A 21,738-nucleotide genomic window follows, 5' to 3' on the forward strand; every position below is an offset into this window, starting at 1 on the left:
AAATGGTGTTTTAAACTATTATAAATAGTCATCAATTCTATAATCCAGACAACATTTATCAGCGTTAGTAATTGCACATGGGTAGAAGAACACCTGTATAATGCTTTTTCATAGTATCACGGGATGATTATGGTGCAGAAACGGGCCATTCCACCTGTTATGTTTGCACAAACTCTCTGAGCATTCTAATTTAATGTTAATTCCCAATCTCTTCCCATAACCCTGTACATTATTTCTATTTAAATAATCACCCAATGCCCTCTTGAATCCCTGTTAAATTTGCCTCCACCACATTCCCAGGCAGTGCATGCTAGACCCTATTTTCTCATTCCATGATTGCATCTTTCCCAAAACACTTTAAAACTCTTACCCTTTGGTTCTGGATCCTTTTACAAACAGTAACAATATTTCCCCATCTACTTTGTCAAAACTCCTCTTGATTTTGAATATTTCTAATTATTCTGATCTCAGCTTTTAAAGAAGACAGTCCTAACTTTTCCAATCTATCCTCATAATTGATGCGTTTCAACCCTGGAACCATTCTCATAAATCTTGAATTGTTAGTAGGGAACTCACTCAAAAGGAACTTAGACTGACAGCCAGCCTGACAATGTCACACTGTTAAATCTGGCATGATTTCTTGTTCAAGACAATTCCCATTAGAAGCATGGAATTGCTGAACTTTCCATCAAATTCTTTTTTACACCTTTACTTGGTACCATCAAAATTAGGCATGCACGTGAAATTTCCACAGAGGTTCCCCTGACCTCCCTCACAAACATTTGTAGAAGATAGTTACAACCTTGGAGAAATAGCTGTTGATGGTTATTCATCTAGAGTCTCCAATGATTTTATTGAATGACCCCAGATGGAATTCCCATTCACTTGGGGAGGCAACACCAAACTATAGCCCTGTGATTGACATAATCAATGGAAAGTGTACTGTAACCCTAAAGGGGAATGATTGGTTATTTTGACTCTGTGAAGGTCACTTCTGTAATACAAACAGCAATAGCTTACTAATTATATTACATCCATCAGACGACAGTCAACATTAACTCTACTGCAATCTTACACTTAGCTCACTTGTTTTTTGTTCAGATACTTTCATCTGACATAAACTTCATAGCAAGCATTACCCCTGTTGCAGCATTCAATATGAATGACCTTCCAATGTCAATTGAAGATCATTTTTTCAATCTTGCAATGGAACTATGTGCAAACAGTTTGAGTATTTTTGGTTCAAAAGTAGATTACATATCAATAAATTTTGGATATTGTACATTCATATATTGCAACATCTTGAATCTCTATTTACAAGTATTAATTAAAGTTACGTCCTACCACTTCGCAGATTTCTAATATTTCAAATGAGTGGTTCACTAAACATAAACGTACTCAGAGACTTCCACATTGCTGACAAATGGACAACCATTTGCCAGCAGAATTTTTTGAGCAATTAAACTCTAGTTTATGATACCTTGTGGCTCTGCCTTAATAAGATTGCCATGTGTAAGCTTTGTGCACCTCCATTTGGATTGCTAATGCCATGACAATAGCAATAATCTCAATAGGCAATAGGGGAAACTGTATTTGATGTGAATCTGAGAACCTATTTCTTTATCGGAAAGCTGCTAAATTGTGAGTCAGAAGCACACTAATCTGAGGAACATTCCAAACTTTATCAGTTTTGGCAAAGATCCTTAGTTACATTTTTTCATCAGCTATTTCAATCATTAACTGTACTTTCTGTATTCAGGTCACTAACTGCTAAATCAAAACCTGATGTGCATTCATTGATCTCCCAAGGCATTGTACACAAGGACTAAAGACAGAGGGCTCTCGACTTGACTTCATCACATGGCTAGTAATCTGGCAGACCAGATCAAATCCCTATGCGAGAACCTGCCTCCGTTTTTATTCCATTCAGTTATGCTGTAACTATACTCTCACACCTATGATGACAATATAAAGGATAATTAGAGTCTGACAAGTTCCCAATTTAAATGTGGACACAGGGTATTAAATTAGAATTGTTAACAGTAAGTGTATGAACAAATAATGTTTTTAAAATACACTTAACTCACCATGTTACTACAGTACTGAATATAGTAAGTCAAAAGTGAAATTGTTACTTCACCCAGATCTTTGAATTTTGTGAGCTCAACCTGAATTACTGAGTTTATGTATTTTCCGCTCATGCAGCTAATAGAATTTTATTTTAGTGGGGCTTGGGGATGAGCAAATTTATGGTTAACTTTCAGTGGATTGATAGCAGACCTCCTGTGCTCTCATTTACAATGTGAGACTGTGTGGAAGATTCATTTGTAATATATCAAGGGTCTTGCACATACCACACACTTCTGCAAGTGCTCTCACACCCTTATTGTTATAACACAATGTTTCCTCCAACATATGGTTGAAAACATCATGGAAGATCCACTTTGTTGAAAAGAATAGGTGCTAAAAGAGATTGAACGTCAGTTATGTCAGATGCAGCTCATATTTTTGTCTTTAAAATATAATGTCAAATACCTCAAGACTCTTTTTAATCATGAGATTTCATTCACAAGAATATTTTATAATAGCTCCAAGCCTGTTTATTATTGGTTACTCAAAGAAGATTAGGGAAGAAAATTCACACCATAAGATTGTAGATTATGACATGCTGTACAGAAGGGAGGCAAGACTACAACTATTTATAGCGAAATTGGATCAGTATATGAAAATGAAGGAAACAGAATGTGATGAGGAAGAGCTGAGAAATGGAAGTAAATTTTCTGAGAATAGTTAAAATCAGCATGAGTCTAGCTTATCTAATGAACTCCTAGTATAATCAAGACGATTCTATGATCATACTTATTAACATGAGCAGAATGAAAGTTGTGACATCATTTGAGCAATTAACATAATTGGATCCCATATTAACCTATGGTTTCTTGATAGAAAACATATCATCCTTATTGTATATTTCATGGTTGATGTAGATGTGAATAAAGGAATACAAAAAAAGAAAAAAAAAATTAATACATAATTTGGTCATGTAGGAGATAATATTTTACACTTAAAACAAAAAAAAATGCATTCTACACACATAATACTATCTTTTAAACTGATTACCTGAATGGTCCACAATCAAACGATGGGGTAAATGTCATTATTGTGTAGACAACTGGCAATAAGCTTAGGAACAAGATCAGCAGTAATAATGACATATAAAAATTATTCGATCCCGATGCCTTGAAAACTCTTGACTGAGGGACATTGCAACACATAACAGCCCAGCACTGAAAGTACATGGATGTCAACAGCCGTAGAATATTGATGCCAATTAAGCCAGGAGAATAGAAAGTCCCCATCCTGAAAAAAATCCATTATTCAGTCATGTAAAAACAACATATATGTAATTAAAAACAGTATTGACGCTATTCTTACTTAAATTTCCATTATTTTATATTTGTTCATAGAATGTGTGTATCTGTGGCAAGGCCAGTATCTATTTCCTAGCCCCAGTCACTTACTGTAGGTCTAGAGTCACACACAGGCCAGACAAAGCAAAGATGGCAGATTTCCTTCACTAAAGGATATTAGTGCACCATATGGGTTTTGACAACAACCACTAGCTGTCACACAGTTTTCATTAGACTAGCTTTTATTCCACTTTTTAACTCCATGTTCCCAAAGCATTAGCCAGGATTATTACTCCAGTGACATTATGACTACAGCATTGCTTCCCCTCAGAGTTGCCAATGTCTTCAGACATTTCAAACAAGTGAAATGAAATAGTTCTGACCTCTAATATTTCTGCAGTTCGATAATTCAACAGTACATTCCTAGAACATGTGATACTCTGTTTTTCCCCTTATTCACTAATGTTACAATTACCGATAAATTGTTTAACTGCATTAGCTTATCAACATTCTTTGCACGCTAGCATAGCAACCTTACTTGATTTTTGCTCTGTGCACCCTTTCTATCTTATTGAAAGACTGAGGGGCAATTTTTCCCATTTTGTGTTAAAGCATTTTGCCAAGTGAAATTCATGACGCCTGGTCCATTATGGCTCACAGCCACTGTTCTCTTCACTCTTCAATCTGTTAATAATGTAACCAAGCCCATGGGCACAGTTCTTGTGCAATTGCACGGCAGAAGAGGGAGTAATGCTTGCCATTGCCCGGACCTTCCAGTATTCAACCACTGGTGTCATGCTTAAAGTCCAACGGCTTACCACTTTAGATGTTGCAGGCCAGGAATTGCCCCTTACATTGCGGCTGTCCTCCATCATCACTGAGGTTATGGCCCAGAAAGCAAGGCTCGCTCTGCACTTTACAGGCAGGGACCTGGAGGTGGTGGTGAAGAGGAAAACAGTCCCTTTTTTCTTGCTGACTACCAAAGGAGGTCATGGCACCAGACCTAGCTAGACCAGACTCAGATAACGGCCCAGGTCAGTGATGTGTTCCTGTTTTAAGGGGGATGTTGAGGAGTGCAGGAGGAAGGCTGAAGATCTCCTGTGTTGTGAAATGTCACTATCTTCTCTCTGGTAGCTCACTCTCACAGGGCCTTCACCCACTGGAATGTTACCACTACACACTAAGGCTCCTGGACAATAACTCATTATTGCACATATCATGTCCACTCAATGGTTTTCACTCACTTATCCCCTTAAGGTTCTGACCTCTCCTGCCCTCTGCCTACTCAGTCAATGGAGACACCTCACACCACTCCAATTCCTGAATAACTGCTCTTCCATCCACTTCCTTAACATCCAACCCCACTCTTTCTCACATTTCAGGAAAAAAATGGCCCATCCCACACACTGATGCCTTCACAGCACTGTGTTCCATGGTCCAATCCCAGGCTGCAAGGGCTCAGAACTCTAAACCCTGGTAAAACCAAGGGTCTGTTTGACTGATATAGGAGGTTTGGTTAACAGGTTTGCAGATGACAACAAAATTGGTGGTGTAGTAGACAGTGAAGAAGGTTATCTCAGAGTTTAACAGGACCTTGATCAGATGGGCCAATGGGCTGAGGAGTGGCAGATGGAGTTTAATTTAGATAAATGTGAGGTGCTGTATTTTGAGAAGGCAAATCAGGGCAGGACTTACACATTTAATGGTAAGGTCCTGGGGAGTGTTGCTGAACCAAGAGGCCTTGGGGTGCAGGTTTATAGTTCCTTAAAAGTGGAGCCCCACGTAAATAGGATAGGAAGAAGGCATTTGGTATGCTTGTCTTTATTGGTCAGTGCATTGAATACAGGAGTTGGGAAGTCATTTTGCAGCTGTGCAGAACATTGGTTAGGCCACTTTTGGAAAACTGCATTCAATTCTGGTCTCCCCGCTATAGGAAAAATGTTGTGAAACTTTAAAGGGTTCAGAAAAGATTTACAAGAATGTTGCTAGGGTTGGAGGCTTTGAGCTATAGGGAGAGGCTGAATAGCTGGGGCTATTTTCCCTGGAGCGTCGGAGGCTGAGAGGTGACCTTATAGAGGTCTATAAAATCATGAGGGGAATGGATAGGGTGAATAGACAAGGTATTTTCCCTGGGGTAGGGGAGTCCAGAACCAGAGGGCATTGGTTTAAGATGAAAGGGAAAAGATTTAAAAGAGACCTAAGGAGCAACTTTTTCACGCAGAGGGTGGTGCATGTATGGAATGAGCTGCCAGATTTGCAATTTAATGGTCTGGGAACAGTCTTCAAAACCCACCATGGAAGATAGTCAAATTCAAATGCAGTATAAAAATACTGAAGCTAAAGGCTGATATAATAGCAACCATGGGGCAAATATTATGTTTTTTTGGCTGAGTCTGAGTTGCATTGGGTTTTTTTGAGGGTTTCTTGCTGCAAGGTCTAGTGAGTTATCTCAATGTATCTTACCAACGTGCCTCAACAACTGTAGACCACATCCCTACAGCATTCCTCATGTCTGACTTCCAGCCCTTCCTACCACACACTGCTGCTGGAACAGTTCACCACTTAGTGGATATCCCAGAATTCATTGCATCTCCTGTGCCCGTGCTAACTTAAAAAGCTCTTGTACAATCCCACAAGCACTGACAGTCTAGACCTGCTCTGCACAATTCCTGACATTTATCCCACACATGACAAACTAGGGGAATTCAGCTCATTGCTTTGTGGGAAGGATCTTCAATATCCTTTTGGATGGGGTGGCATCTATTGGACTTCCTCTTCGCCCTGGGACCAGCAATGGAGGCCATGACACTAGACCATGCCAGCCTGGTCCGAAGTTGCTACCTGCATTAGTGCAGTCTCAGCCATTTGGCGGAATGCCCAGTAATCTAAGAAGAAGGTCAATGTCTTTCTACAGTCCAAAAGCAGAGGTGCCACCCTCTTCTCCCCAATACCTTACATTCACTCCATTTCTGCAACTATACCCATCTCCCACTAACGGTCATGCTCTACCACTCTTGCTATTGACTACAATATGTTCCCTCACTTGCTGTCAACAAACCCAACCCTGACACCACTAACCCTGTATTCCATATGCATTAACTACTCACTTGCTCGTGGCATTTCCCCACAGCAATTACTGTGCCACCCACTTTCATCTTTTGAAATACATTTCTGTCTCTCATTCTATGAGGAGAACAGACCATAATAGAGTAGAAAGACTTAATACAAGTGATGTGCTGCCTATCATTTGGCTCCTCACACATTGTGAGGAGAGGACTCTGACTCTGACATCCACAAGCAGGTTGTGAACCGGTGTCAGAGGCTGCCTTTGACTTATCCCTGAGCAAAGGTATACTGACAATGATGACAAGTGTCCAGGCTTTGTATCTGCGCAAAACAGCGTGGCAAGCCAACAGTAATTTGAGCCTGGTATCACTGGCTGAGGGAACAAAGTGCAAAAAGGTAAGGCAAAGCAGTGCAAGGCAGGGATGCTGTGAGCATAGCAGGCAGACTCAAACTGAGTCAGCGATATGACAAAGAGTGATGATCCCTGAGACACAGATGTGGTGCAGAATATAGAAAAAAGAACAAAAATAGCCAGAACTAAATTTGTGAACATGAAGGATGCATTGACAACAAGAAAACTCAAGATTGCAACAAGAAAAAAAGAACTCAGACGATACTATGTTGGATCAACTTCCAAAATATTGGGATCTATTACAAAGGATGTGATAGGATTGCGCAAGATTTTGCAGGAAGTACCAATCTCTCACAGATTCAGACAGTTCTTTCAGAGCTCACAACTGTTAGGGGAAGCCAACCATGCCCCCTTTTTCACAGCACTCAGCCGCTGTACACTGAAATTTAGAGGTCCTGATGGCCATTTTGACATCTGCTGTCAAACGGTAAGTCCATCATGTCAATGTAAAGTTAGGGTGCTGGGAACAAAGGATGTTCAATTAGTCATGAGAAGGTTGCTAAGTTGAATAGGTAAGTAGGGTGGGAATAGAGTGCCAACTGGTTAGTGTATCAGCTAGGGAGGAGTTTCGGTGCCAGCTGGTGTAGATATATGGTGTCACTTGGGTAGGGTGCCAGGTGGGTAAGATCTCAGTGGAGAGGATGGTGTGGAAAGGGAATATGCTGCCAAGACTAGTTCTAAGATGGTAGCAGAGAAGCAAGGGCTGTGTGCACGCCCCTGCCTAGGGCTCATCCGCATCTATCTACTTTCTTTTTCTTTACTTTATACTTTTGTTCTTTCTCTTTTGTTATGTTCTCTTTGGCCGGTTAGTCGGCAGAATCGGCGTGGCAGCAAAAGCAGGCCATGTGCGGAGTGGCACTAGCGTGCCGGCAGTTGGGGGCAAGGGTTGGGGCGGGCGCAGCTCCTCCTGGCGATAGAAGGAGGCAGCAGCGGCAGCAAGGATATCCTTCCGGCATTCGGGCCTGGTGGCGGTGTTGGATAAATTCCTCCAGCGATCCACTTCAAGATGGTGGTGCTGGCAAGGCAACATCATGGAGGAGGGCAACCAGAGTGGGACTCTTGGCACTGTGAGGGCCTGGCCTGGCAGTAGAGCCAGGGACTCCTGGCTGCAGTAGGCCCAGAGCAGAGACTCCTAGTGTTATGGAGGTGGCAGTGGAGCCAGGGACTCCTGGACACGGGGTGAGTATGGTTTCAGCATAGGACTCGGCAGTATTGGCAAGGTGGGGCCAAGAGATGGCACCTAAAGTGTGGTAACTCATACAATGGTGGGTCCAGCGCAGGCGGTAGCAAGGCAGTGGAGGAGGGGTGGCAGCAAAGGTACCATTGGTGAGCTAGCTGAGTACCCATGGTGGAGATGGCAAAATGGAGATAGACTGTCTTTCAGTTTTATCTTCCTACTGTTTTTTATTCTTAAACTATTCAAAATGGCACCAGATTGTGACAACGGTTGAAGCTTTTCACTGAATTTTACCATATTATTCTCTACAAAGTGCAAGTGACAATAAACCATTCAATTCAATTCAATTCAAGACGGGAGGGTGCCAGTTCTCAAGGAGGTAAGGGGTTAACTAAGTGTCTGGAGTAGATTGGAGTGGAATGGAGAAATCAGTCCATTCACTCCAATCTACCCTTAACACTTACCTGGCCCCTTACCACCTTGCAAACTGGCATCCCCACCTGGTGGGTGGGCAGGGTAGGTGTTGGGTCTGGCCAATATAGTAGGCAGGGGGAATTGGGGGAAGGGTTCAGCGGAGGAGAATATCAGGATTTAGAGCAGTGTGTGTCAGTTCCCGAGGCAGGGGTTTTGAGTCCCAGGACAAGGGTGTTGGGTCCCTGGGATGGCGGGGGAAGGAGCTGTCAAGTCAGGGTCAAGTCAGGGTCTGCAAGGTCCAAGTGGTTTGGGAGTGCTGTAGATGGGGAGTCTGTTTAAATGGTTACTACGGAATTAGACTATGTATTTAATAGTCTCAGATTTTCTGAGTGGATATTTCACTTAATTCCATCAGAACCATTCAAAGTCTCAGGTTTTTATGGAGATTTTCAGAGGGCTCCAATCATGGAGGATTGCCCAGAGGAACATTCAATTTCCCAGGCAATTCCTTTGGAGGCTGTTACAGTGGAGATTCTGCAACCCCCATCTATTGCCTGGTCTCTGCCCAACTCAGACATAACTTCAAATCTTCAAGCGTGTACCTTGCAGGTAAAAGACAGTCAGGACTTGGAACTTATGGCAGGTTAGTTTGCACTGAGAGACAGCCAGGCGTCTTTTGAATCTATACAGGATCTTCAGTGGTGATGTGGAACTAGGCATTATCCATGTCTTAGCCCATTTTTTAGCCAACAGTTTTTTGAGCTAAGTAAAGGCAGGCACCCTTTGTGGTTTAGCCTGCCATTTAGCACACAAGTAGAGGCTGGTCGTTTGTGACAATGGTGAGCACTGAACAGTAAATGTATCAGTTAGAGACAGAGTGGCAATATCACTGGTATGTCATGGTGTTACATCAATGTCAGAGCTGCAGCTTGGGCCTGCAGTTTGCACAGCAAATATACTGCATATGCTAGAAGAAAATGATGATGTATGAAAGTCAAAGGGGAGGAGTGTTTAGTTGAGTGAGAGTGGACTCCAGTAAATTGAGGGACTGCCTCATTTTTGCTGTGATAGCAAAAGTGAGCTCTGTACACCAGCTTTCAGGATTGTTGTAAGCATTTAAGAGCTGAGATTGCGCTGTGTGGTCTGATTCCAGTGCAGGGGGTTTGTCACAATGAGTTAGGCACTTTATCCTATTTGAGTTCAGGGATCTGTGCCCTTGAAGGGTAGTGATTGGGCTGCACTCAGTTTTCAAAGTCAAGTTCTGCTGTGATATATATATAGGTCAGTCAGAGTGCTGTTGAAAGATTAGCCTGGGGTATGACCCATAGTCAGTCACAGACGTTAGGTCATAAAAAGTTAGGGGGTTTATCAGGGGCTAGTCCATAGCGTCAATGTGGCTCAGTAGTTAGCCCTGATGCCTCACAGCGCCAGGGACCTCGGTTTGATTCCACCCTCGAGCAACTGTGTTGGGGAAGGGAGGATCTGGGGAGTGGGCTTGTGTTTCATGGGGGTGGGAGGGTCTACTGGCAGAACCTTAATCCCAATGCAGCATCGATATTTTGTGAAAAAAAGTTGCTGGAAAAACTCAGCAGGTCTGGCAGCATCTGTGAAGGAAAAAACAGAGTTAACTCCAGTTCTGAGGAAGGGTCACCAGACCCGAAACGTTAACTCTGTCTTTTTCCTTCACAGATGCTGCCTGACCTGCTGAGCTTTTCCAGCAACTTTGTTTGATCCTGATTTACAGCATCTGCAGTTCTTTCAGTTTTTATTATAAACATTTTGTGGTTCACCGTGCATTTGTTAAGGTACTTGTCAAGGCATAACAATGACCTCCATGAGAAGCCTCCTCCCTGCCACACTGTGTGAGGGCATTGTATTCAACTTAATTGTTGAGGAGGTGATGGCTGAGATATCCCTTTAATAAGCTGCATGACCTCTTTGTTTTCTATGATTATCTGCTCATGGAGATGGCTGTCTGAAACCATACCTGTATTTCTTATGGCTTTGCTTCAATTGAGATTGAGATAGCAGAGACAGGAGCTTCTGCAAGCCCCAGAAGAATAGTAAGCTCTGGCAGCTGTTGCACAGCCTCCACAGTGAGAATGGGCAGAACATGGTCGATGAAGGAGGTACAGAGGAATGGTGGGAGCCAGGGTTTGTAGGTTTCACTGTAGTTATGCGCAAATGTCAGAATGAAAATGCACCAGAAGATTAAGGATGTCCTGTTCCATCACCTCAAAGATTTGGCAAAGTCTGGATTCACATCATCTGCTTCGCAACCTCTTCCCAGTGGCCATATTTCAAACTTAAGTTCTTGCATTGCTCAGCAATAATTCTTGTTAAATTGTTAAATCTTGTACATCTCAATTTTTTCATTTACAGGATGTAGACATCACTGGCCAGGTCAGTATTTATTACCCATCCTATTGCCTAAAGGGCAGTTAAGAGTCAGCCATGTTGCTGTTTGTCTGGAGTCACATGTAGGCCAGACCAGGTAAGGTCAGCAGTTTTGTTTCCAAAAGGGCGTTTATGAACTAAATGGGGTTTTCCAACAATCGACAATGGTTTCAAGGTCATCAATAATCTCTTAATTCTATTCTTCTTTCTACTTAAGATGATGGGAACACCTCTACATGCAAGTTCCCCTCTAAGCCACTCATCATCCTGATTTGGAAATATATCACCGTTCCTTCACTGTTGCTGGGGGCAAATCCTGGAATTCCTACCCTATGGGCATTGTAGGGCAGCCCACAGCAGGTGGACTGCAGCGGTTCAAGAAGGCAGCTCATCACCACCTTCTCAAGGGCAACTAGGAATAGGCAACAAATGCTGGTCAGCCAGCAACACCCACATCCCACGAATGAATTAATTAAAAATTTCAGATTTTTATTGATTTAACATTCCACTATCTGCCATGGCAGGATTTAAACCCAGGACCCAGAACATTACCTGTGTCCATGAACTGATAATGTAATGATAATACTACCAGGTGAAGTGATGGTCTGGAAGGTGCACTGCCTGTCACACATAAGAATAAGCTGGTATATGAGTTTCAATGCCAGTACAATACCAGATATACAGGTTGCTCGTCCAAAAACTGGCGTACCGTATCAAGCAGCATATCTCTTGGCTGTTCACAACAAGTGAGGCACTGACTGTACCTAACCATAACCAGCTGATGGCTACAAATCTGCCATTTGCTCAAAGCAGATCTATCCTAGCTTCTCCAACCAAATTTTGTAGCTAAAACCTCTCATTCCTGGAAGCAATTCAGTGATCTCCCCTGCACTGCCTCATGGACTCTCGCATCCTTCTAAAAGTGTGGTAACCAGACGAGACACAATTCTTTGGTAGTGGCTTAAGCAGAGGTTTCTAAAAGTCCAACGTAACTTCTTTGGTTTTTTATTTAAAATTATTGAAGGCTAAGATACCAGAAGGCTTTACTAACTACAACCAACATGTCCTGGCACTGTCAAGTATCTGTAAACATGAACCATGTGCCTCTGCCCTGCACATTCTTCAAAAGTAACCATTAAGTATATATTGCCAGTCCTAATTCTTTCTACCAAAATGCATCACCTCCCAGTTTTCACTATTAACTCTCACCTGCCATTTCTCTGTCCATTCTGCTAGCCTATCTATGTTTTATTGTTATCTCTGCATGTTATATTGTATGTATGTGTATTGCATCTATCTTATGACTGGTGTCATCCTCACTATTTGTTACACCTCCCAAGTTTGGTATCATTAACAAACTTTCAAATTTTATTCTGAATTCCAATATACAAGCCAAAAAGCAGGGGACCTTGCACTGGCCCTTGGCGAACACCACTGAGTGCCATTCTCCAAACTGCCCTCTGGGATTTAAGCATTTGCAATAAACACTGATCTAGTCAGTGATGTCCTCATCTCATGAAAGAATAAAAGTAAAATAGCATCGTATTCTATATCCCCCCTCATCGTCTAAGAAGGAGTGCAGTGTAGGAGAAGACTCCAGAGGTGACAAAGTAAAGGCTGCCAGCTCCAAGTAGTAAGCCACTCATCTTGCCAAAACCTCATTATGTCATTAAACCTCTTGCTGTACTGGCTTCAGGTTCTGGGCACAACACTTTAACATCTTCCAGCCTTTGTGACTTGCCGAGACACCTGCTGGATGAGGCTGGTGAGTCTTCTCCTTCTGTCCTTAAGGAAAAAGGACTTCTCTCTGTGCTCTCAGTGCGCCAGAGTTGAAGGTGCAAAAGGGGCACAATGTTTCCATGTCTTCCATTCATCCAGCTATACTTCGTTCTCTCAGACTAGGATGTTTTCTGAACCACTGTAACTACTGTTAGTCCTGTTCGTGATCTTTTAATTGGAGATTCCTCTTCGTTTATTTAGGTGTATCACTACACTTGCCCTCCCTGACTGGTCGGAAAACTGAAGAATAGTCATTGTTTAGGCTTCAAATGAACAAAAGCGTGGAGCACAATTTTAATGGTTGGGGCTCCACACATTCAGGAATAAGTGGAGTAGATGCCAACCTGCAATTAAATGTATAGTTGGCTGTACGGTAATTTTGGATTCCTTGAGGTTGTGCGACTCATCACCCTTCTTCCTTTTAATCCAGCTTCTATTTATGAAAGATGGTGGACAAGTAACTAATAACCAAAGGAGGATTCTCCATAAAGATCAACATTTTTGATATTAATTGAAGGCCAGCAGTTCAGGTCAGAAGATAAGGCTAAAGAATTTGCAAAATACCTCAGCCTCCTCATAGATCCTAAACACCATACATGCCAGTCATCAGCCACTTCAGTTCATTACATATAGAATCAAGCAATGCCAGAAAGAACAGGAGACAGAAAAGATTGTGGGTTCGGATGACATTCCGGCAATAGTGTTGAAGACTTGTGCTCCAAAATTAACTGTACCCCTCGCCAAACTCATTCCGGTACATCTGCAACATTGGAATCTTCCCAACAATGTAAAAAATTGCACAGGCATGTCTTTGTTCAGAAAAAGTAACACAACTCCAATTCAACTAATTGCTGCTCCATAAGTCTGGGTATTTTTATTTAACCTGTTCAGAGATGCGATTACACACATTTTGAGCAGGTGGAACCTTAACCCAGGCCTCCTACTCCAGAGGTAGGGACACTACCACTGTACCGCAAGAGCCCTCAAAGCCACTCGGACCCTGATCTCATGACAGACTTGGTCCAAACAGACAAAAGAGGTTAATTCACGATGTCAGAGTGACTGCTATTGACATCAATGCCGCATTCAGTGTATGGGACAACAAGGAGCTCTAGCAAAATTGACGTCAGTAGGAATCAGGAGAAAACTTGCCACTGGGTGGAGCCATATCTAGTGCAAAGGAAAATGATACTGAGTGTAAGATTTTTGGATTCCAGGCCCAATAATATAATAATGAAAAGGTTCTATTGAGGTTATCACTTGAGAGATAATCAGGACATTTTAAAAGACAATTTCTCCCCAATTCCACTTTTATACATATTATGAGAGTCAGGTCACTTTAAAAAGAGCGAAGAAAATTATTACTTCACAAGGTACAGTTGTTATTAATCTCCCATCACTTCTGCAAACACTACTTCTCTGAGTTCTTTTGTGATACAGTGGCAGTGCCCTTGCCTCTGGGCTAGAAGGCTCACGTTCAAGTCCTACCTATGTTGTATAACAACATCTCTGAACAGGTTGATTTAAAAATATTGCAAAATTTACCTCGGCAGTCATCCTCCTTCATGGAGTCCATTCTCTCTTTGCAGTTTTCAAATTTCCTTTTGTATTATTCATTTAATTCACAGAAAAGCTGTTTTTCTTGACTTTCCCCTTCCAGTTCACAACAGGAGAACTTGTTGATGAAAAATAAAAGTTGCCTTCTCTGTGTTTCCTCAGCACTCGAAAGGCAAACCTCTTTAGCTTTTTATGTTTTGGATATGTCAGATTGAAACACAAGATCCTTGACCTGTCTGAAGCCATTGCTACCAATTCAACTTTTCTTCTGTCAATGACTAAAATACAAGCTGCAACATAAAAACTAACAAATAACTCTTCAATGAATGATAATGTAGTGGTTATTGCTGTGAATTTAAAACATGGAGGTTGAGTTTAAATGTGCTAAATCTGGTAATTTGTGGACAAGGACAATGTCAAAGCAGGAGGTGGTATTCGTTCTTCTTGTTCCATACTTTTGGTCACTTTTCAGAGGTACATATTATATAAAGTTTCTCCTGTATAACTGCACATTACCTTAATATTTATGACATAAAATTAATTCTGCACATGAAGGAAAACAAACAGAGGGAACATTGCTGCTGAGGATGTTAATTTATCTTCCCAATCCCAATATAGATCAAATTTCCTTCTGGTAGATCTAACAAACGTTACAAAAGTATTCATTGTATAAGTAAATGTAAGGCCAATAAACTAATTATTGTAGTAAATTACTTTTATGAGGGTCATTGTTTTCAGTCAGCACTTTACCGTATACACTAAATCTGCAGTCAATCTAGTTACTATACCCTTAGACTAAATTTGTTTTCACATATGAATGATTTTATTCTATTAGTAAATGTAGGCAATCAAGGAAATGACCTTTGCTCAGTCACGAGGCAACAGTACTTAGTGGAGCTCACTGCCAGCAAATACCATCTAACCACAAAAGTATAAAGCGTTTCCTCATTTCTGATTAATGGAGTCAGTAAGTTTAAATGGTTTTAAATCTGATTGTTATCAGCAAGTGAATAAAAGAAAATCAAATACTACAAAGTATTCAACAAAACCATGGACAGAATCTTAGAGGGATCTGAATGATGTGGGTTACGGTGAGATTTGTGGCAGAATCTGAAGAGAAATCCAGTGGAGCCAGTTTTGCCACTGGGAGCATCTCCTTCCAACTTTCATGATATTCACAAATGGCATGGCATGATTTTCACTAGGAGTGGTGAGTTGCCAATCAAGAGTGATTAATGCATACTAAATACTTTGTTGACTCACTGTTGTCATTTAGCTTTCAATCTTACAGAATTTGTCAAGCAAGCCAGACATGAAGAAAGCTTGACAATGGAAACCACAGCAAGTACCTGACAAATTCAGCTTGCCACTTGCTCCAAATGACTTTCATATTAGGTACCAACATCTCAGGGTGTGCTCCATGGATACCAGCATCTGATATGTGCCAACTTCTAAGGAACCTCGTGGCACATCTGCTATCCACTTTCTTTTAGCATTTATTACCCGTCCATACTAGCACCTGAGAAGATGGTGGTGAGCTGTCTTCTTGAACTACTGCAGTCCACCTTCTATGGGTGCCATGAGAGAGAGAATTCCAGGATCTTGACCCAGCGACAGTAAAGGAACAACGATATAGTTCTAAGACAGGATCATGAGTGGCTTGAAGGGGTACTTGGAGGGTGGTGTCCCCACGTATCTGTTGCTGTTGTCCTTCTAGATGGAAGTGGGTTGGAAGGCGCTGTCTGAGGAGCTTTAGTGAGTTTCTGCAGTGTATCTTGTAGATAGTACACACTGCTGCTACTGAGCATCAGTGGTGGAGGGAGTTTGCGAATGTAGTCAATCAAGCAGGCTGTTTTGCCCTGGATGGTATCAAGTTTCTTGAGTGTTGTTGGAGCTGCACCCATCCAGGCAAAAGTGAGGAGTAATTCATCACACTCCTGACTAGTGCCTTTCAGATGGCGCTGAGGCTTTGGGGAGTCAGGAGGTGAGTTACTTGCCTCGCCTATTTCTACCCTCTGACCTATTCTAGTAGCCAAATGTTCTATGTGGTGAGTCCAGTTGAGTTTCTGGTCAACAGTAATGCCCAGGATGTTAATATTGTGGGATTCAATGATGGTAACACCATTGACTATCAACAGGTGGTGGCTAGATTGTCTGTTATTGGTGATGGCCATAGCCGGCCTGTTACTTTGCCTCTTGCAGGCCAAGCCTGGATATTGTCCAGATCTTGTTGCATTTGAACATTGACTGCTTCAGGACACTTCTGCATTTCAATACTGTACCTCAGGCTGCACTGGCAACTAACATTGCAATGATGTAGCTAGGACACTGTGCACTCAGGGACATACACATACCTCACTGACTGGACTATCTCTTCGCTTGCTATCATCTCCTTGACTCACGTGACGGCTGCCTGGATGCTTATAGCATCTCTGCACTAGATTGTTTGGCATTGCCTTCTTGTGCTTTGACCCAGTTAGCTAGAGATACACGGCTTATTTAACTTCTATCCTGCCTTACTGTTTAGCACAGAGACAAAGGAAGGAAGATTGTCATGGTTGTCAGCAGTTCTCAGTCAAGTAACGGGGACAGCCTTAGTTCAGGGGCTCCTGGCACATAAAGGCAATGGCAGCCTTTGATACTAGTTCAGACGCTTCGGAATGGTCAGTCAATCACTAGGGACAGTCAGAGTCAGGATCCTCTCCACCTACAGTTGGCAGCCCACCACCCATTTTGAATCTTACTGACCTAATGAGGACTGTTTTCCTCCTGAAATGAGAGAGGGGCAGGTATTAAGGGAGATGAAAGGGGATGACAGCTCTTCAAGTGTGGAGGTGTCCTGAGCAACGGATTAGGCAGCACACGGGGCATGCAGGGTGAGTGGTGTTGGGAGTTGGGATGGGTGTCAGCAAGTGAAGGAAGATATTGCAGGCAATAGCGAGAGTGGTAGAGCACGAGCCTTGGGAGATGAAATTACAGTAACAGATCTCGAGTGAGTGTGACGTTATCAGAGAGAAGATGTGACACAATGGTGGAGTGAAAAAAATTTTGACTTTCTTCCTACATTGCTATGTCTTCCTCCAGACAGCTGAGACTGCACTGACCTGGCCAGGCTGGCATAGTCTGGTATGATGGCCTCCATTACTGGTCCTGAAAGAAGAGCAAGTCCCTTTTCCAACAGGATCTCCAGGACCCTGCCCTCATGGTGCAATGCTGATTTCCCTGGTCTGGAGAAAATATCAGCAATCGTGCAGGGGCAGCTCGGGACTGACAGTGCACGACTGGGTGCACCAGTGGCTTTTAAAGACAGTGCTGGTGAATTCTGGGATATCTGTTGAGTGGCGAATTGTTTGGAGAACATGGCATCGTAAAGTGGGGCTGGAATCGGACATGAGGTACATCATAGGGGGCAGTAGATAGTTAATGAGGTGAATTTGGTAAGATACAGCAAGAAAACTTTATGGCAGAAATTCCCCCAAACTAACTCGACACTACTCGGACTTTAGCAAAACAGTAATGTACAGCCCTCTGTACCAATAAGAAGGTGCTGAATTACCAGTATCTGCTGGTCCTACAAATAGGTAATATAGTTCATATCGAATTCTCAGGAGGACCATGTTATTCAGACCATGTTAATCCATTGGTATCCTAGTTCCTTTCTTCCAGGAAGATAATCACAAAATCCAAGTCCTTTCCCTAGGGGAGCAATTCAACACATCCTTATGCTGACCCATAGGGGTGAAAGTCGAGTTGAGAGAAAAAAGACTAGATTTAGTTCTTTCAGAGAAAGAGTATACAAATATGAAAAAGATAAATATATAAATACACAAATACCTTTAAGGTATGTAAGGATATTAGGAGGTGCCTTGAATATAGACCAGAATGGCCAATTACCTGCTGTCAGTCCTTGTACATTCAAAAAATAGAATTTTAATACAGGAATATAAAGGTAAAATAACCTTGTGCTACATCATTACTGAAGGACAATTCTGTTTAAAACAATCAAACATCTGTACTGGCGAAAGGCTCATCAATTGCCCTAGGTCATGCAAGGATGGGTTGGAGAGTAAGACCAGGTGGAAATTCACAAAGCTTCGTGTCTGGTCAAGTGGGATGATAGGTTCCTGTCTCCAGATGAACAGTTAGCCACAGCTGCTTCCATAGACCACCCTACGGAGAAGCTTCCCCTACACAAGGGTGGCCTGGCAGCAGTGACCACGATTCACTTTGCTAAATTAAGAGCTTCTTCAGAGACCACCTCAAGGTCGAGACTCCCTTGCAGTTCCCAGCCATCCCTGATAGTGAGACTGCTTTCTTTCCAATGCTGTCGGCTCTCAGATCGGCCAGCAGCCTCAGAAGCCAGACAATGGACCCAGTGATGGCCTGTTAATTTGCTGTTTGTGGGAAGAGTTCATGGACCAACACCATGGCAATCAGTTAGGGCCTGAAAATTGTCTTGACTGGTCAGTGTTTTTTTAAAGGGTACTGGCTGCCATGAGCATCTTTGAAAGTTTCTTTTGTTTAGTTAACTATTCTTTCACAAAAGATACAATGGATGTATCCCGAACATAAAATGGCCGTACGCGCTTTCACTAGTTTACATTTATTTTTGAGCTTGGTTTCTACCCCGCACCTGTTAGAAGGATCTAACATGGCATATTTAGAGGCTCCATTGAGCAGTACAAGATATCCTTATTGCAGGATTTAAGTATTTGAAATAGAAACAGAAATAGACCAGTCAGCGCCTTGAGCCTTCTCCATCATTCAGTAAGATCCTAGCTGACCTGTTTGTGTTACCCATCTACTCCAAATAACCCTTGATTTCCCTTGCCTGAAGAGTCTCTCCTGCTCTGACTTAAAAATATTCAATGATACCGTCTCTACTGCTTTTTGGGACAGAGTTCCAAAGTCGCACACCCCTCTGAGAGAAAAGAATTCTGTGCATCTCAGCACTGAAATGGAGTCCCCTAAATTTAATACAGTGCAATCTAGTTCTGGACTGACCCACAAAGGAAACATCTCTTCCACATCCACCTTGTCAAGATCATTCAGGATCTTATACAGTTCAGTGAAGCCACCCTTCAATTCTTCTGGATTTCAGTGGAAATAAACCCAGCCTGTCCAACATCCTCTTAAGATAACCCACTCATTCCAGGTATCAATCTAGTAAACCTCCTCTGAACTGCCTCCCATACATTTACATCCTCCCTTAAATAAGAAAACCAAAGTTGCACACATGAATTTAAGATGTGTCTCAAAATGCCACTAGTGAATTGTACAGTTGTAGCAAAAAAGCTTCCTTACCATATCATTCCTTGATTGAAGATAAGCCCCAGAACATTTCCACTGATGTCAAACTCAGTATACGAAGGCTAAAGTTTGAAGGGTAAATGTACAATTTTAATGGAGATGAAGCAACAGTATAAGATGTGTCTGCATGTCATATCCAATACATTTATTTTCATAAAATATACTTACAAATCCATACTCCAGATCCCAGCACCAGCAATAGTTAATAAATCTGACAAAGAGAGCACGTAGAAAATCCCCAACCAATATACTGCCATAAGTTACGAGAATGTCAGAGACAGTAAGCTTTGTAAATTCCTGCAAATTAAAGGCCGCATTACTCAACAAAGAGTGCAATTATCAAACATTTCAATGATATTAAGCTTTAACTTTTCAACAACATTTATCAAAACAAAATTGTTTTTGAAGCAAAAAGTGTATAACTTTCTCCCTATTAGCACAGTTGCAAATTTACCAAAATAGTTATGAACCATGTACATGAGGCTGAGTTAACTGGCAGAGTGGTGGGTCCATCGCTGAAGGCAACATTGCCCATGATTCCTAGGCACCCTAACACAATTAAAAGCCAATCAAGCAGTTACCTGGTTGGTGCCAGCTCTCTCAGATCCTGTAGGAGGGATGTTGTGCCTCCAAGAACTGCTGATTAACCAGAAGACAGCATATCGTACGGTATTAGCAGCTCCACCACACATGATGGCTACGGTCAGTACTGCAGTGGACCCCAGGAGAAGGAGCAGCTGTGGAGCCTCGGAACAAAGCAAGTCAGAGGCCTTGGTTAGGCCAGTCAGACACGTCTGGCAAAGAGGGCATTCGCTCAAAGGACAATTGGGTCTTCTACAAGAGCGGCAGCTTGCTCTGTCAAGTAGGAGGACCACTCCAGACCATGAAAGGTTAACCTGAGTAAAAATTGCAGCCCACTGCCCACAATTGGCTAAAAGATTGGAAGACTTTCCCTCCCCTTTCCCAACCCTGAGATTATCTTGGGGAGTCAAGAGGTGATGGGATCACCAACACATCCCTTCCTGCCTTATTATATAGCCCCACCACTGCCTAATCACTACCACTCCTGCAAGGGTGAGGGCCATTAAACAGGACCCATTATTACACAAAAACCTAGTGAACCTTCAGTGGTACATGGATGTATCTTGAGCTATGATGTGAAAATTACCTGAATACATTAAAGCAGAAAAATTTAGAATACATTTCTACAGTACAGGTTCAAATATCTTACCAATCCAACACCTGTTTCCCAGCAAGGTCCCCTGGGAAAATCTGCAGGATCTATTGCAGGAATGCTTTCTGAGGTTGAATTAGTAAAATTGAAGGAATTCACCAAGACTAAAGTCTTATTCTTTATACTTTCTTCCTCTGCCAACTGAAAAAAGCCAAACAAAACACTTTCAGGGTATTAATACATATTTGTAGGAATAAAAACGGAATGTACTGGAGAAACTCAGCGGCTCTGGCAGCATCTGTAGACAGAGAAACAGAATTAATATTTAGAAGCTAATATGAATTTTTCTCAGAAGAGTTTTGGATAAGTATCTGCAGCACTTTCTGGCTTTATTATCAGATCTCCAGCAACCACAGTACATTGTTCTTATTTACGTATTTATCTACATTTTAAGGCATTTGTTTAGCAAACAATGCACTTAGATCTTGCGCTCAGCTGTAACCCACTTGGGTTCAGCCTTGTTCCAACCCAGGTTTTAGGATAATTGTCTTTGAAATAATTTTGAGATGTGACCAAATAAGGGCTGAAAACATCACCTACATCTTGGAATATCTGGCAGCTCCTAAGGTTATTTAATATGGGCAAGACTTTTGTTGGAAAATTGACAGGATTCAGGAGAGCGTTGAGTCAATTTGATTGCATTGTTATAGATTTAATTATCTTCCCTCAGCCGCTTACATTTTAAAACTTTTCCTGCACTCTCAGAAACAAAGCTGGACACCAGATACACACAGATGGCTCATGTTCAACTTTGTAATGCACAAATGAATGAAAACACATTGATGCATGTATGAAGTAGTTTCATGATTAATCAGCAATTAGAATAGATTCACTTAAATTTGGTTGGATGCAAAACAGATACAACATGTGGCCACAGCAACTCCTGACAAATTTCTCATGCATAAACCTTCATTACATGGCGTTTGGAAGCCCTCAAATATGATCTTATTACAGATTCTTTATAATTGAGAATTCTTTCTCC

General features: G+C 42.0%; 1 protein-coding gene across 1 annotated transcript in view; it reads right to left on the minus strand.

The window, feature by feature from the left end:
* The window catches only part of LOC109927357 (transmembrane channel-like protein 2-B), a 56,040-nt gene that overhangs the window by 14,208 nt on the left and 20,094 nt on the right, over positions 1-21,738 (minus strand). Inside the window, exons 6-9 of the mRNA XM_048593527.1 lie at positions 20,754-20,897; positions 19,691-19,819; positions 19,517-19,584; positions 3,121-3,360 (exon numbers count right to left, since the gene is read on the minus strand). Coding sequence (XP_048449484.1) covers positions 3,121-3,360; positions 19,517-19,584; positions 19,691-19,819; positions 20,754-20,897 — 581 coding nt within the window. The remainder of the gene's footprint in view (positions 1-3,120; positions 3,361-19,516; positions 19,585-19,690; positions 19,820-20,753; positions 20,898-21,738) is intronic.

This window comes from Rhincodon typus, chromosome 3 (genome assembly GCF_021869965.1).
Source record: "Rhincodon typus isolate 14 chromosome 3, sRhiTyp1.1, whole genome shotgun sequence".
NCBI lineage: Eukaryota > Metazoa > Chordata > Chondrichthyes > Orectolobiformes > Rhincodontidae > Rhincodon > Rhincodon typus.